Source organism: Conger conger, chromosome 9 (genome assembly GCF_963514075.1).
Source record: "Conger conger chromosome 9, fConCon1.1, whole genome shotgun sequence".
In the NCBI taxonomy this organism is placed as follows: domain Eukaryota; kingdom Metazoa; phylum Chordata; class Actinopteri; order Anguilliformes; family Congridae; genus Conger; species Conger conger.
The window spans coordinates 10,760,090-10,777,516 of record NC_083768.1 but is presented as its reverse complement, the minus strand read 5'-3'; the positions used below and the strand labels follow the sequence as shown (position 1 = coordinate 10,777,516).

Genomic DNA, 17,427 nt, shown 5'->3' with positions numbered 1-17,427 from the left:
GTTTTCTGTAGAAGCCACAACCGCACAAAGCTCATCCAAAACTGGATGTTCTGGTTGCACATTTGTTGGAGAGCTGACCATGGAAACCATGCTGGTCTGTGTCTGGCTGGTCAGTCTGATTCACACGATCTCAGGTGAGATGATAATTTTCTCTGCTCTACTGATGCCTCAAAAGAGTGTTACTCAAAACCTTAAAATGTCTCTGTGCCATTCTCATGAAATTAAAAGGAGAAAGAAGACTTCTGAGTATTCAAAATGGTTAAGTCTGCTCTCATTCTCTTGTGTTAGACTGGTTAGACTCTTGTGTTAGACTGCTAGTAAATTTTTAAGGAAAAAATAACTTTCACTTTCAGTAAAAAGCTACTTTCAGTTTTGTAGTATACAAAAGTTTAAAAAAATGGTCTTCACACAAAACATATCAGAAAACTGTTAGAGGTATTGGAAATGTGTTATTCCAGTAAATAGAGACAGGAATCAGCTACATTTTGATAAAGTCTATGATGAGTGATGTTAGCTGGGTGACATAATATTTTCACAGAGGTGGGTCCCAATGTGAGTAGGGATGGTTGGCCCACTACTTTTGGTGTTAGTTGGCTCACTGATAATGTGATAATCCATGCATTATTCAAATATTAAACATGATTAAACGTAATTATATACACATATAGTACATGCATGTGTGTGTGAGGCTCTGAGCACAATATTGTAGTTACTGTTCCATCAGTCACATATGGACACCGACCCACACAGTCCATAGACCTGATCCACATGCACACAGGTTTACACACACACACACACACATATGCCCACACACATGCACACACACTCACACACACACACACACGCACACACACACACACACACACTCACACACACTTGCACACACACACACCCACACACATGCACACACACACGCACACATACACACACTCACACACTCACACACACACACACACACACACACACTCACACACTCACACACACACACACACACACACATATACACTCACACACATATACACTCACACACATACACACATACACACACTCACTCACTCACACACACACACACACACACGCACACACACACATACACATACACTCACTCACACACACACACACACACACACACATACACACACTCACACACTCACACACACACACACACACGCACGCACACACACACACACTCACACACTCACACACACACACACACACACACAGTTCATAGGCCTGATCCACATGCACACAGGTTTACACACACACACACACACAGTTTTTATTTGAATTCCATTTTCAGATAGTTTATATTGATTGTTTCATTATTTGTAACTATAGCATTTTAATGTTGTTCCAACCAACCATAATGTGTGCCAACCAACCAAAGTGACTTTAATCATCAGTCACCTTATTTTACAAAACATTTGCGGACGTTGACATACATATATTTATAACGTTCATAGAAGATTCTATCACAAATCATAACAGAGAAATATGGCAAAGAGTGAAAAGTGTGCCAACCATCCCCAGTCTCCCCTACTTCCTTCAAACATGTTTATACAACATTTATTTTAAGGTATTTTGGAGACTCTATTGTCCAGAGTAACATACAGTACATGACTTTAATTTTTACACAGTATCCACACATACAGGTGGATCCATCAGAAGCAATTCAGTTAAACTGCCCTGCCTAGAACAGCAGTGCCCTACCTATGAATCAAACATACAACCTCCACATGGCATGCCTGGTTTCCTCATCACTGTGCTATACTGCCACCAGGGCCTAAAGGCCCACTATGGAAATAAACCTTTGACTTCATTAAATAGTCAATAAATACATTTGGTCAAGCAAGCAATTGCCAAACAGGGCACTCATACTTGTTTGTGGTCTGAGTGAGCAATAATATGTCACCCTTTATTCCAGGATGTTCTCTGTCTGCACCCGAAGGAGTCACTGGGCACACACAAGGCTCCGTGCTCCTGCCTTGCTTCTGCACTGATGGAGGGACAATACTGAGATCTGCCAGATGGTTTTTTTTTCAAAGTTCCAGTATCACACTTTGGTCACGTCGTCGAGTGGACGACCGCTACAAAGACCGGCGTTGATTTCTGACTCCCCTGGAAACATGTCTCTCCGTCTCTCAGATCTCGGTCTGTCAGATGAGGGAACATACAGGTGTGAAAGTGATGGACAGTTTAAAGACATCACTCTCACAGTGAAAGGTAAATTTGACCACATTTGCCCATAGCATGTGAAGGACGGGGTGCCACTGGGTGACAAAGGGCTCTGTGAGTTAGTCAGTAAATGTGTTTGTTTCATTCCACTAAAATGTAGAAGTAGAAATCACTGTTCTAGAATGAGCCACATTACTTCTGCACTTTGGCGTATTGCACCTTATACTGTAACTTGTGAATCATATGACTTAAAACCATATTTATTTATTTTAAATAATAAAATCTCTCTCTCTCTCTCTCTCTCTCTCTCTCTCTCTCTCTCTCTCTGCAGTGTGTGTTTTCTCTGATTCTGGATCCATACCCATCACTGGATTCACTGGACACTCAGTGGTTCTGCCCTGTGCCTGTACTGATTTGCAGAAGAAACCTGAACAGATCAAATGGACTGCAGACCTAGGAAACCAAAACACTGTTATATTTCCACAAGGTCCTACCAGTGGCAATGATCGCTACAAACACAGAGTGCAGCTGGTGGACTCTGTCTCCCCTGGAAACCTGTCTCTCCGTCTCTCAGATCTCACTCTGTCAGATGGGGGAACATACAGGTGTGAAGCAGATAGACACTACAGAGACATCACTCTCACAGTAAAAGGTAAATTTGACCACATTTACCCATAGCATGTGAATGATGGGGTTCCACTGGGTGACAAAGGGCTCTGTGAGTTATTTGTAACCTTCCAGTAAATGATCTTTTTTCAACTTAAAATTTCATGACAAAGTTTGTGATGAGTTGTTTCTTCATGCAACATAGATTTGAAAAATAGAAATTCAATTAAGCTGCTTTATTTTAGGGGTTTAGTGAAGGCCCTTAGGACAAGGGGAGTATACAGAATGTTAAGAATACAAATGGCTCTAGTGCAGTCAGACTAAATGAGACATTTTTCAGATATTAATGTGCATGAAATTTTGCACAAAGGTTGCTATTTTCATCCTTCTTTTTATATGTTTGCAATGGATCTCCACAGTCCGGCACCAAAACTTTGCACACCCTGAATGAGTGCCAGCAATACTGTGGGACTCCATAATAGCCAGACTAAACAAACACATATGTTTGATGTTTCTGCAGAATCTGTGCCTAAAACCACTGTGACTAAAAACCAACCACCAACCAAGACTACAACTACAACTAAACCAGCATCCTCACATGAAAATAAGACACCCACTGGAAAGGAGGAGGCCACTGAAGATCCGAAAATCAACACCTTGTTTGTGGCCATTGCTGTTGCTGCGATGGTCACATTGTTCACAGTGTGTTGGGCTGTGTGTTACTGCAGAGTTAGAGGCAGGAGAAGTGCAGGTGTTGAGTCTAGAGGGCCAAACGAGAACAGGGCCAAGGAGCAGGAGGAGGACCCTGATTCAGTGACATATTCTACCGTCATCCACAGAGAAAAAGACAAAAACACAAAGAGCCAAAATCAAACTCCTGCTGAAGACTCTACAGAATATGCTGCTATTAAATTTCATACTTAATTTAATGAATGGCATAGTCATGGAAATATACACACATACACACACACTCACACACACACACACCATGGATAGGTACACACGGACATCGGTAGTAAATAGGTTTGCCGCAAAAAGATACTTTTATGTGAAACCACTCCTTACTGTTGTGTAAACCATGCAGCGTTTGTGACTTGTGTTAGACACACATGGGTCTGGGGATATAGAGTCATTTTACATTCAGCTTTTTATTTTTGATTAAGCACAGCTAGTGAACCCACGAGTTCAGCATTATAGGTGAGCCAATGTTTAAGCAGGTGTGTCACCAGTTTTTGGAAAAATTTGGGCGGTGACTCTGCTGTCCTGACGTAGTGGGCAGTTCGCTCCATCACTGGGGGGGTGGTACAGCAGCCATGCTCATTGTGAGCCGCGACGTCGGTGGCTCGAATCCGACCGTCAGACATTTGTCGCATGTCTTTCCCTCTCTCTCTCGCTCCCATTCTTCCTGTCTCTCTATACAATACTGTCCAATAAAGCTGAAAAAGGCCTAAAAAATATCTTTTAAAAAAAAGAGATGGCCCGTGTATACAGTAAGGTGGCCTGTGTATACAGTAAGGGGGCCGTGGATACAGTAAGGTGGCCTGTGTTTACAGTAAGGTGGCCTGTGTATACAGTAAGGGGGCCTATGTATACAGTAAGGGGTCTGTGTTTACAGTAAGGTGGCCCGTATATACAGTAAGGTGGCCTGTGTATACAGTAAGGTGGCCAGTGTATACAGTAAGGGGCCTGTGTCTACAGTAATAATTAGGGGTGTGAATAATTATGATGATGTATTTTAGTTATACTGTATGATTTTTTTGTAATGCTATTTCTATAAATGTATGTAATTCCCTGATTCTTTGAGTTCACGATCTGTTACCTGTTGTGTTTATTTTACGCAGCTGATCTTTATATTTATTAAATTGAATTTCTATCACTTCAACTGGAAACAAAGGCTCAATGCCTCATGGACACTGCTCATTCTGACATTATTTAATGTGTTTTATTGGGAACGGGAGAAATGGGAGATTGTGGTTGGTGGCGTCCCATAACATGTCAGCAGAAACCAGTGTGACTGTGGCTATTGGACATGCTGTAGTAGAATTCATCCATGGGGATTACCTGGCTCCACTGATGGCTTCAGAGAGAAAAGTAAACCCAGAGTTTAATTGGATGCATGCACACAGCATTGGAAAAGTCACATGTGCATGATATATCCAATTACAAATCATGTCCTCTTTATTTACACCAACCTTTCTCTGCGATAAAAACACATTAGGCACACATTTCTAATATGAAAAGATGTATCATACATTTTAATTTACAGAACAGCACCTGTTGGCCTTTAACAGTGATCTCCCGTGTAAAACCCCACGTTAAGACAACGACGGAATTTAGCAAGGGCCGAAGGTATCGGCGTGCTCGTCCTTCTGGTGTTGCTTAAAGAATAGTAGTCGGTTTAAATATCAGTGGCCCCTATGCGGAGAGTCTAGATCAGCCAATAAATAAACCACGATACAAAGACAGTAGTACCACTTTGCCTTCCGCTCTTTACTGGTCCGGTCTGACCAAGAATCTTCAAAATAGGGCCAATACATTCAGCTTCGTTATATCTGACTCCATTTAGAATAATAATTTAGATTACTTATCTACCTTTGGTCGATATCTAATTCATCATTTTGACTTGATCGCTATAGGAATCCTGTACTGAGATTTACTCTTCTGAACAGTCCTCTGCTGGTTCTACCGCATGTCACATCGGCCGTTATGTGCACGTCTCACGAGCTAGCTAGATATCTGCAGTCATTTCAGAGCTCACAGAAATAGTTACTTTTGGGTATTTCTGTTTACAGCCTAGGGACCCAAGAAGACCAACATTAGCTACGGCTGTTCTCGACATGAATGAACTACCACGCGGAGTGATTTACCAACAGTGGTCTACGGGTGCTATACGCCTTGATACATTAAGAGGAAATTTACATCCTCCCTAGACCAACTCGAGGGGGTAACCAAGCATTCCCTGTGTAACAGTGTGTGTCAAGTAAGCGAAACCACACAGATCAAGTTTTAACAATTTATTTTACCAGGCAGGTTACATACATAATTACACTCTAGTTCCAAATCAAATACACATAAAAGTATTACAAAGGAAACTAAATTACGGAGTCCTAAAGGTCATACCTGGTAATAAAAGCTACATATGGGGGTCTGGCTACAGACACCCTGTACATAGAAGTTACGTGCACGGTGTGCACGGGAGTCTGATTGCATCCTCCCCGATTGCTTGGTTTGGTCTCCTGAAATCCAAAATCAGGCCGTGGATGTTGACCACTCAAATGGGTCCACAATGAACCAATGAACCATCTGGCGTTTTATAACCATTTGGAATTTGGAGCCAGGCCTCCCCAGGAAGCAAGATCTGATCAGGGGGGTTGAGGCACATGGCTTTCACTGGGGCAGAGCTCCACACAATTTCTCCTTGGTTCCTGGTTGGTTATGATGTCTAAGGTTTGCTGTTGCAGAAATGAAACCATTGAGCCAGTCGCACTGAAACAATCAGAATAATACCAAACATGAATATTATCTAAACTGACTTTGTCATGAAACATCCAACGCTTTATGCATACTTTCAAGGAAACTGAGGAATGAGGGAGATGTGAGAAGGAGGGAGTAAGGAAGGGGGGTCCAAGAGAATAATGTCTGGGCTCAACAGGCCGTGCTTCCTGAAACCTTCCCGTGCCGTAAAGGATGTTGCACCCTGATAGGAGGGGGATTTTCATGGGGTTCAGGAAGACAGATGTTTTGGGAAAAATGCATGAGTTTTTCCCCCACAGGCTCCCGCCCGTATGGGTGCAGAGAAGATGGGGGCTAACATTGTATGCTCCTGCGGTTAAATTACTTTACAGCCACATATTGCCACTGTACCAGAGGAAGCCAGCAAGCTGACCAGCGCACTGAGTGACAATGCCAGATTTGAATCATTTCCGCCTTATACCCGTCCTATTTTTGGATGTGCACAGTTTGCAAGAATTTTAAGATCCACACAAGGACAGGAAATGTGACCAAATGGCATTCAACGACAAAACGTTTTCTGTAGAAGCCACAACCGCACAAAGCTCATCCAAAACTGGATGTTCTGGTTGTACAGTTGTTGGAGAGCTGACCATGGAAACCATGCTGGTCTGTGTCTGGCTGGTCAGCAGTCTGATTCAAACGATCTCAGGTGAGATTTTTTTGAGTGACATTTTCTCTGCTCTATTGATGCCTCAAAAGAGTGTTACTCAAAACCTTAAAATGTCTCTGTGCCATTCTCATAAAATTAAAAGGAGAAAGAAGACTTCTGGGTATTCATAACGGCTAAGCATGCTCTCATGTTCTTTTGTTAAACTGACTGTAATGTTAACTAGAAAGAGAAAACGCGATGTCCTATATGTGTGTGTAAATATTAATTGTTAGATTGTGAGTGCATTTCAAGAGCCTGCATGTAAACAGTGGATGAATGATGAAGTGAACTTGACTGTCTGACTTGACTTGACTTGAAAATTGAAATGTTTCTTTACTTTAGCATACAAAGTTCCTTCCATGAATCTGTTTCTAATGGAGATTAGAGCACGACTTTTGTAATTTACTGTAAATGTCTATCAGAGATATGTGAATATAGTTGAAAATAAATGTGATATTTCTTGCTATGAACATTGTGTATGCTGCTGGGGATTAAGGTATTTATCCAATGAGGAAAGAGTATTGTTATTATTGCTACTAATTGTTGCAACTAAAATGCATTTTAAATAATTAAAAACCCAAAACGTTTTAAAAGTAAATTTTGAAGGAAAAAGTAACTTTCACTTTCAGTAAAAAGCTACTTTTCAGTAAAAAAAAAAAAAAAAAGGTCTTCAAACAAACCATATCAGAAAACTGTTAGAGGTATTGGAAAGGTGTTACTTCCAGTTAATAGAGACAGGAATCGGCTACATTTTGATAAAGTCTGTGATGAGTGATGTTAGCTGGGTGATATATTTTCACAGAGGTGGGTCCCAATGTGCCAATGCCCACTACTTTTGGTGTTGGTTGGTTGGCTCACTGATAATGTGATAATCCATGTATTATTCATATATGAAACATGATTAAAAATAATTATATACACATCTAGTACATGCATGTGTGTGAGGCAATCTAACTGGTTAAAAATACTGTTTGGTTTCAACTCTATTTTACATTATACAATATTACTCATTTAATATTGTATATTTATTATATTTATAATATCCCATCACTTATTTGTGCTTTCAAGTTCCTATTTGAATTACATTTTGAAAATTGTTTCTATTGGTTGCTTCAGTCTTTGTAGCTGTAGCATTTTATCGTTGTGCCAACCAACCCCATAACGTGTGGCGTCCAACCCTATGTGCGCAATGAGACTTTAACCATCAGTCACCTTATTTTACAAAGCATTTTCAGACATTGACATACATATATTTATAACTTTCATTTGCTACTGGTTAGAAAATTCTATCACAAATTATAACGGAGAAATACGGCAAAGAGTGAAAAGTGTGCCAACCATCCCCGGTCTCCCCTACTTCCTTCAAACATGTTTATACAACATTTATTTTAAGGAATTTTGGAGACGCTATTGTCCAGAGTAACCGGTCCGAGTGAGCAATAATATGTCACCCTTTATTCCAGGATGTTCTCTATCTGCACCCGGAGGAGTCACTGGGTACACAGGAGGCTCTGTGGTCCTGTCTTGCTTCTGCACTAGTGGAGGGACAATACCGGGATCTGCCAGATGGTTTTTTTTTCCAAGTTCTTCTGTTATCACAGTTTGGTCGCCTAATGAACTGCACAACCTCTACAAAGACCGGGTCTCGATTTCTGACTTCCGTGGAAACCTGTCTCTCCGTCTCTCAGATCTCACTCTGTCAGATGGGGGAAGATACAGGTGTAGTGCAGATGGACACCACAGAGACATCATTCTCACAGTGAAAGGTAAATTTGACCATATTTACCCATGGCATGTGAAGGACGGGGTGCCACTGGGTGACACAAGGGCTCTGTGAGTTATTTGTAACCTTCCAGGAAATGTGTTTGTTCCATTCCACTAAAATGCAGAAGTAGAATTCACAATTCCGGAATGGACCACATTACTTCTGCACTTTGGCGTATTGCACCTTATACTGTAACTTCTGAACCATATGACTTAAAACCATATTTATTTATTTTAAATAATAAAAAATCTTCTCTCTCTCCCCCCCCCCCCCCTCTCTCTCTCTCTTTCTCTCTCTTTCTCTCTCTCTCTCTCTGCAGGGTGTGTTTTCTCTGATTCTGGATCCATACACATCACTGGATTCACAGGACACTCAGTGGTCCTGCCCTGTGCCTGTACTGATGTGCAGATCAAACCTAAACAGATCAAATGGACTGCAGACCTAGGAAACCAAAACACTGTTATATTTCCACAAGGTCCTACCAGTGGCAATGATCGCTACAAAAACAGAGTGCAGCTGTTGGACTCTTTTTCCCCTGGAAACCTGTCTCTCCGTCTCTCAGATCTCACTCTGTCAGATGGGGGACTATTCAGGTGTGAAGCTGATGGACTCTACAGAGACATAAGACTCACAGTGAAAGGTAAATTTGACCATATTTACCCATAGCAGGTGAAGGACGGGGTGCCACTGGGTGACACAAGGGCTCTGTGAGTTATTTGTAACCTTCCAGTAAATATATTTATTTAATTCCATTAACATGCAGAAGTAGAATTCACTCTTCTATAATGGACCACATTACTTCCGCACTTCTGCGTATTGCACCTTATACTGTAACTTGTGAACCATATAACTTGAAAACCATATTTATTTATTTTAAATAATAAAAAATATCTCTTTCTCCCCTATCCATCTCTCTCTCTCTCTCTCTCTCTCTCTCTCTCTTTCTCCCTCTCTCTCTCTCTGCAGGGTGTGTTTTCTCTGATTCTGGATCCATACACATCACTGGATCCACAGGACACTCAGTGGTCCTGCCCTGTGCCTGTACTGATGTGCAGATCAAACCTAAACGGATCAAATGGACTGCAGACCTAGGAAACCAAAACACTGTTATATTTCCACAAGGTCCTACCAGTGGCAATGATCGCTACAAACACAGAGTGCAGCTGTTGGACTCTGTCTCCCCTGGAAACATGTCTCTCCGTCTCTCAGATCTCACTCTGTCAGATGGGGGACTATACAGGTGTGAAGCTGATGGACACTACAGGGACATCAGACTTATATTGAAAGGTAAATTTGACCATATTTGCCCATAGCATGTGAAGGACGGGGTATCACTGGGTGATACAAGGGCTGTGTGAGTAGTGTGTAACCTTCCAGTAAATGATCTTTTTTCAGCTTAAAATTTCATGACAAAGTTTGTGATGAGTTGTTTCTAATGCAACATAGATTTGAAAAATAGAAATTCAATTAAGCTGCTTTATTTTAGGGGTTTAGTGAAGGCCCTTAGGACAAGGGGTGTATACAGAATGTTAAGACAACGAATGGCTCTCGTGCAGTCAGTCTAATGAGACATTTTTCAGATATTAATGTGCATGAAATTTTGCACAAAGGTTGCTATTTTATCCTTTTTTTTATATGTTTGCAATGGATCTCCACAGTCCGGCACCAAAACTTTGCACACCCTGAATGAGTGCCAGCAATACTGTGGGACTCCATAATAGCCAGTGGTTAGAAAAACTAAACAAACACGTATGTTTGGTGTTTCTGCAGAATCTGAGAAAGTGCCTAAAACCAATGTGCCTAAAAAACAACCACCAACCAAGACTACAACTACAACTAAACCAGCATCCTCACATGAAAAGAAGATCCCCGCTGGAAAGGAGGAGGCCCCTGAAGATCAGAACAACACCTTGTTTGTGGCCATTGCTGTTGTTGCTGTGGTCACATTGTTCACAGTGTGTGGGGCTGTGTTTTACTGCAGAGTTAGAGGCAGGAAAAGTACACGTGTTGAGTCTAGAGGGCCAAATGAGAAGAGGGCCAAGGAGCAGGAGGAGGACCCTGATTCAGTGACGTATTCTACCGTCATGCACAGAGAAAAAGACAAAAACACAAAGAGCCAAAATCAAACTCCTGCTGAAGACACTACAGAATATGCTGCTATAAAATTTCATACTTAATTTCATGAATGGCATAGTTGTATAGACACACACACACACATACACACACACACACACACACACACCATGGATAGGTACACACGGACATCGGTAGTAAATAGGTTTGCCGCAAAAAGATACTTTTATGTGAAACCACTCCTTACTGTTGTTTAAACCATGCAGCGTTTGTGAATTGTGTCAGACGCACATGGGTCTGGGGATATAGAGTCATTTTACATTCAGCTTTTTATTTTTGATTAAGCACAGCTAGTGAACCCACGAGTTCAGCATTATAGGTGAGGGTGAGCCAATGTTTAAGCAGAGGTGTCACCAGTTTTTGGAAAAATTTGGGCGGTGACTCTGCTGTCCTGACGTAGTGGGCAGTTCGTTCCATCACTGGGGGCGTGGATACAGTAAGGGGCCTGTGTATATAGTACGGGGCCTGTGTATACATTAAGGTGGCCTGTGTATACAGTAAGGTGCCTGTGTATACAGTAAGGTGGCCTGTGTATACAGTAAGGGGGCCAGTGTATACAGTAAGGTGGCCTGTGTATACAGTAATAATTAGGGGTGTGAATAATTGCGATACTGTATTTTAGTTTTACTGTATGCTGTAATGCTATTTCTATAAATGTATGTAATTCCATGCTTTTTTGAGTATACGATCCATTACGTGTTGTGTTTATGTCATACAGCTAATCATTATGTTTATTTAATTGAATTTGTATAACTTGTATGGTACACATTTTGTAATATGAAAAGATGTAACATACATTTTAATTTACAGAACAGCACCTTTTGGCCTTTAACAGTGATCTCCCATGTAAAATCCCACACTAACCCAACGACGGAATTTAGCAAGGGCCGAAGGTATCGGCGTGCTTGTCCTTCTGTTGCTGAAAGAATAGTAGTCGGGTTAAATATCAGTGGCCCCTATGCGGAGAGTCTAGATCAGCCAATAAATAAACCACAATACAAAGACAGTAGTACCACTCTGCCTTCCGCTCTTTACTGGTCCAGGCTGAGCAAGAATCTCCACAATAGGGCCAATACATTCAGCTTCGTTATATCTGACTCCATTTAGAATAATAATTTAGATTACTCATCTACCTTTGGTCGATATCTAATTCATCATTTTGACTTGATCGCTATAGGAATCCTGTACTGAGATTTACTCTTCTGAACAGTCCTCTGCTGGTTCCACCGCATGTCACATCGGCCGTTATGTGCACGTCTCACGAGCTGGCGAGATATCTCCAGTTATTTCAGAGGTCGCAGGAATAGCTACTTTTGGGGATATCTGTTTATAGCCTAGGGACCCAAGAAGACCAACATTAGCTACTGCTGTTCTCGACATGAATGAACTACCGCGTGGAGGTGAGTGATTTACCAACAGAGGTCTACGGGTGCTATACACTGTGATACATTAAGAGGAAATTTACATCCTCCCTAGACCAACTCGAGGGGGTAACCAAGCATTCCCTGTGTAACAGTGAGTGTCAAGTAAGCGAAACCACACAGATCAAGTTTTAACAATTTATTTTACCAGGCAGGTTACATACATATTTACACTCAAGTTCCAAATTAAATATACATAAAAGTATTACAAAGGAAACCAAATTACGGAGTCTTAACAGTCATTACCTGGTAATGAAAGCTACATACAGGAGTCTGGCTACAGACACCCTGTACATAGAAGAGACGTGCACGGTGTACACAGGAGTCTGATTGCATCCTCCCCGATTGCTTGGTTTGGTCTCCTGAAATCCAAAATCAGGCCTTTGATGTTGACCACTCAAATGGGTCCACAAGGCCTCCCCAGGAAGCGAGATTTGATCGGGGGGGGGGGGGGGGGGGGGGTGAGGCACATGGCTTTCACTGGGGCAGAGCTCCACACAGTTTCTCCTTGGTTCCTGGTTGGTTTTGATGTCCAAGGTTTGCTGTTGCAGAAATGAAACCATTGCACAATGAAACCAACAATCAGAATAATACCAAACATGAATATTATCTAAACTGACTTTGTCATGAAACATCCGATGCTTTATGCATACTTTCAGGGAAACTGAGGAATGAGGGAGATGTGAGAAGGAGGGAGTAAGGAAGGGGGGTCCAAGAGAATAATGTCTGGGCCCAACAGGCGGTGCTTCCTGAAACCTTCCCGTGCCGTAAAGGATGTTGCACCCTGATAGGGGGGGATTTACAGGGGGTTCAGGAAGACAGATGTTTTGGGAAAAATGCATGAGTTTTTCCCCCACAGGCTCCCGCCCGTATGGGTGCAGAGAAGATGGGGGCTAACGGTGTATGCTCCTGGGGTTAAATTACTTTACAGCCACATATTGCCACCGTACCAGAGGAAGCCAGCAAGCTGACCAGCTCACTGAGTGACAATGCCAGATTTGAATCATTTCCGCCTTATACCCGTCCTCTTTTTGGATGTGCACTGTTTGCAAGACTTTTAAGATGCACACAAGAACAGGAAATGTGACCAAATGGCATTCAACGACAAAACTTTTTCTGTAGAAGCCACAACCGCACAAAGCTCACCCAAAACTGGATGTTCTGGTTGCACAGTTGTTGGAGAGCTGACCATGGAAACCATGCTGGTCTGTGTCTGGCTGGTCAGCAGTCTGATTCAAACGATCTCAGGTGAGATGATCATTTTCTCTGCTCTATTGATGCCTCAAAAGAGTGTTACTCAAAACCTTAAGATGTATCTGTGCCATTGTCATAAAATTAAAAGGAGAAAGAAGACTTCTGGGTATTCATAACGGCTAAGCATGCTCTCATGTTCTTTTGTTAAACTGACTGTAATGTTAACTAGAAAGAGAAAACGCGATATGTGTCCTATATGTGTGTGTAAATATTAATTGTTAGATTGTGAGTGCATTTCAAGAGCCTGCATGTAAACAGTGGATGAATGATGAAGTGAACTTGACTGTCTGACTTGACTTGAAGAGATATTTTTTCTTTGAAAAGAAAATTGAAATGTTTCTTTACTTTAACGTACAAAGTTCCTTCCTTGAATCTGTTTCTAATGGAGATTAGAGCATGACCTTTGTAATTTACTGTAAATGTCCATCAGAGAAATGTGAATATAGTTGAAAATAAATGTGATATTTCTTGCTATGCTTTGAAGTCCAAGAACATTGTATACGCTGCTGGGGATGAAGGTATTTATCCAATAAGGAAAGAGTATTGTTATTATTGCTACTAATTGTTGTAACCAAAATGCATTTTAAATTATTAAAAACCCAAAACATTTTAAAAGTAAATTTTGAAGGAAAATGTAACTTTCACTTTCAGTAAAAAGCTACCTTTCAGTAAAAAAAAAAAAAATGTGTGTGAGGCTCTGAGCACAATATTGTAGTTACTGTTCCATCAGTCACATATGGGCACCGACCCACACAGTCCATAGACCTGATCCACATGCACACCAATAGGTATCGCATTTCTAACTGGTTAAAAATACTGTTTGGTTTCAACTCTATTTTACATGATACAATATTGCTAATTTCATATTGTATATTTCTTATATTTATAATATCCCATCAAGTATTTGTGCTTTCTAGTTCCTATTTGAATTACATTTTGAAAATTGTTTCGCAATGAGACTTGAATCATCAGTCACCTTATTTTACAAAACATTTGCGGACATTGACATACATATATTTATAACTTTCATTTGCTACTGGTTTGAAAATTCAATTGCAAATTATAACAGAGAAATACGGCAAAGAGTGAAAAGTGTGCCAGCCATCCCCGGTCTCCCCTACTTCCTTCAAACATGTTTATACAACATTTATTTTAAGGAATTTTGGAGACATTATTGTCCAGAGTAACATACCTTACATGAATTTAATTTTTACACAGTTTCCACATATACAGGTGGATCCATCCGAAGCAATTCAGTTAAACTGCCCTGCCTAGAACTGCAGTGCCCCACCTATGAATCAAACATGCAACCTCCGCATGGCATGCCTGGTTCTGTCATCAATGTGCCACTATGGAAATAAACCTTCATTGTGTTTTATTCCTATTGATGATTTTTGGTATCTGGGGCATCTCTGGTAAGAGGGGCTACATGTGTTTTAAATCTCAATGAATAAGTTTAGTCAAGCAAACAATCACCAAACAGGGCACTCATGCTTGTTAGTGGTCTAAGTGAGCAATAATATGTCACCCTTTATTCCAGGATGTTCTCTAGCTGCACCCGAAGGAGTCACTGGGTACACAGGAGGCTCTGTGCTCCTGTCTTGCTACTGCACTGATGGAGGGACAATACTGAGACCTGCCAGATGGTTTTTTCAACCAGGTCGTTCCGATGTCTTACTTTGGTCACGTGGTGGAGTGCACAACCACTATAAAGATCGGATGTTGATTCCTGACTCCCCTGGAAACATGTCTCTCCGTCTCTCAGATCTCACTCTGTCAGATTGGGGAACATACAGGTGTGAAACAGATGAACAGTTTAAAGACATCAAACTCACAGTGAAAGGTAAACTTGACCACATTTGCCCATAGCATGTGAAGGATGGGGTGCCACTGGGTGATACAAGGGCTCTGTGAGTTAGTCAGTAAATGTGTTTGTTTCATTCCACTAAAATGTAGAAGTAGAATTCACTCTTCTAGAATGAGCCACATTACTTCTGCACTTTGGCGTATTGCACCTTATACTGTAACTTGTGAACCATATGACTTAAAACCCTATTTATTTATTTTAAATAATAAAATCTCTCTCTCTCTCTCGCTCTCTCTCTCTCTCTCTCTCTCTCTCTCTCTCTCTCTCTATCAGAATCTCTCAAAAAACCAGGCTGTGTTTTCTCTGATTCTGGACCCATACACATCACTGGATCCAGAGGACACTCAGTCGTTCTGCCCTGTGCCTGTACTGATGTGCAGATCAAACCTAAACAGATCAAATGGACTGCAGACCTAGGAAACCAAAACACTGTTATATTTCCACAAGGTCCTACCAGTGGCAGAGTGCAGCTGTTGGACTCTGTCTCCCCTGGAAACCTGTCTCTCCGTCTCTCAGATCTCACTCTGTCAGATGGGGGAACATACAGGTGTAGTGCAGATGGACACTACAGAGACATCAGACTCACAGTGAAAGGTAAATTTGACCATATTTGCCCATGGCATGTGAAGGATGGGGTGCCACTGGGTGACACAAGGGCTCTGTGAGTTATTTGTAACCTTCCAGTAAATTATCTTTTTTCAACTTAAAATTTCATGACAAAGTTTGTGATGAGTTGTTTCCTCATGCAACATAGATTTGAAAAATAGAAATTCAATTAAGCTGCTTTATTTTAGGGGTTTAGTGAAGGCCCTTCGGACAAGGGGAGTATACAGAATGTTAAGAATACAAATGGCTCTAGTGCAGTCAGACTAAATGAGACATTTTTCAGATATTAATGTGCATGAAATTTTGCACAAAGGTTGCTATTTTCATCCTTCTTTTTATATGTTTGCAATGGATCTCCACAGTCCGGCACCAAAACTTTGCACACCCTGAATGAGTGCCAGCAATACTGTGGGACTCCATAATAGCCAGACTAAACAAACACATATGTTTGATGTTTCTGCAGAATCTGTGCCTAAAACCACTGTGACTAAAAACCAACCACCAACCAAGACTACAACTACAACTAAACCAGCATCCTCACATGAAAATAAGACACCCACTGGAAAGGAGGAGGCCACTGAAGATCCGAAAATCAACACCTTGTTTGTGGCCATTGCTGTTGCTGCGGTGGTCACATTGTTCACAGTGTGTTGGGCTGTATTTTACTGCAGAGTTAGAGGCAGGAGAAGTGCACGTGTTGAGTCTAGAGGGCCAAACGAGAACAGGGCCAAGGAGCAGGAGGAGGACCCTGATTCAGTGACGTATTCTACCGTCATCCACAGAGAAAAAGACAAAAACACAAAGAGCCAAAATCAAACTCCTGCTGAAGATTCTACAGAATATGCTGCTATTAAATTTCATAATTAATTTAATGAATGGCATAGTCATGGAAATACACACACATACACACACACACACACACACCATGGATAGGTACACACGGACATCGGTAGTAAATAGGTTTGCCGCAAAAAGATACTTTTATGTGAAACCACTCCTTACTGTTGTGTAAACCATGCTGCATTCGTGAATTGTGTTAGACACACATGGGTCTTGGGATATAGAGTCATTTTACATTCAGCTTTTTATTTTTGATTAAGCACAGCTATTGAACCCACGAGTTCAGCATTATAGGTGAGCCAATGTTTAAGCAGGTGTGTCACCAGTTTTTGGAAAAATTTGGGCGGTGACTCTGCTGTCCTGACGTAGTGGGCAGTTCGTTCCATCACTGGGGGGGTGGTACAGCAGCCATGCTCATTATGAGCCGCGACGTCGGTGGCTCGAATCCGACCGTCTGACATTTGTCGCATGTCTTTCCCTCTCTCTCTCGCTCCCATTCTCCCTGTCTCTCTATACAACACTGAAGCTGAAGCTGAAAAAGGCCTAAAAAATATCTTAAAAAAAAAAAGAGATGGCCCGTGTATACAGTAAGGTGGCC

At 41.4% G+C, this 17,427-nt stretch overlaps 2 protein-coding genes across 2 annotated transcripts; both read left to right on the top strand.

Annotated features, from left to right (window-relative positions):
• On the top strand, positions 1 to 4,223 carry LOC133137955 (uncharacterized). Its single transcript, XM_061256384.1, has 4 exons — positions 1 to 134; positions 1,925 to 2,223; positions 2,507 to 2,827; positions 3,302 to 4,223. The coding sequence occupies exons 2-4, from the start codon at positions 2,028 to 2,030 to the stop codon at positions 3,703 to 3,705; spliced, it is 921 nt and encodes a 306-aa protein (XP_061112368.1). The 5' UTR covers positions 1 to 134; positions 1,925 to 2,027; the 3' UTR covers positions 3,706 to 4,223.
• A 2,562-nt stretch (positions 4,224 to 6,785) lies between these two features.
• LOC133137947 (uncharacterized) lies at positions 6,786 to 11,321 on the top strand. The gene is made up of 5 exons (XM_061256370.1): positions 6,786 to 6,943; positions 8,407 to 8,709; positions 9,028 to 9,348; positions 9,675 to 9,995; positions 10,479 to 11,321. Exons 1-5 carry the CDS (start codon positions 6,787 to 6,789, stop codon positions 10,883 to 10,885), a joined length of 1,509 nt encoding a protein of 502 aa, XP_061112354.1. The 5' UTR covers position 6,786; the 3' UTR covers positions 10,886 to 11,321.
• The last annotated feature ends 6,106 nt before the right edge of the window (positions 11,322 to 17,427 follow it).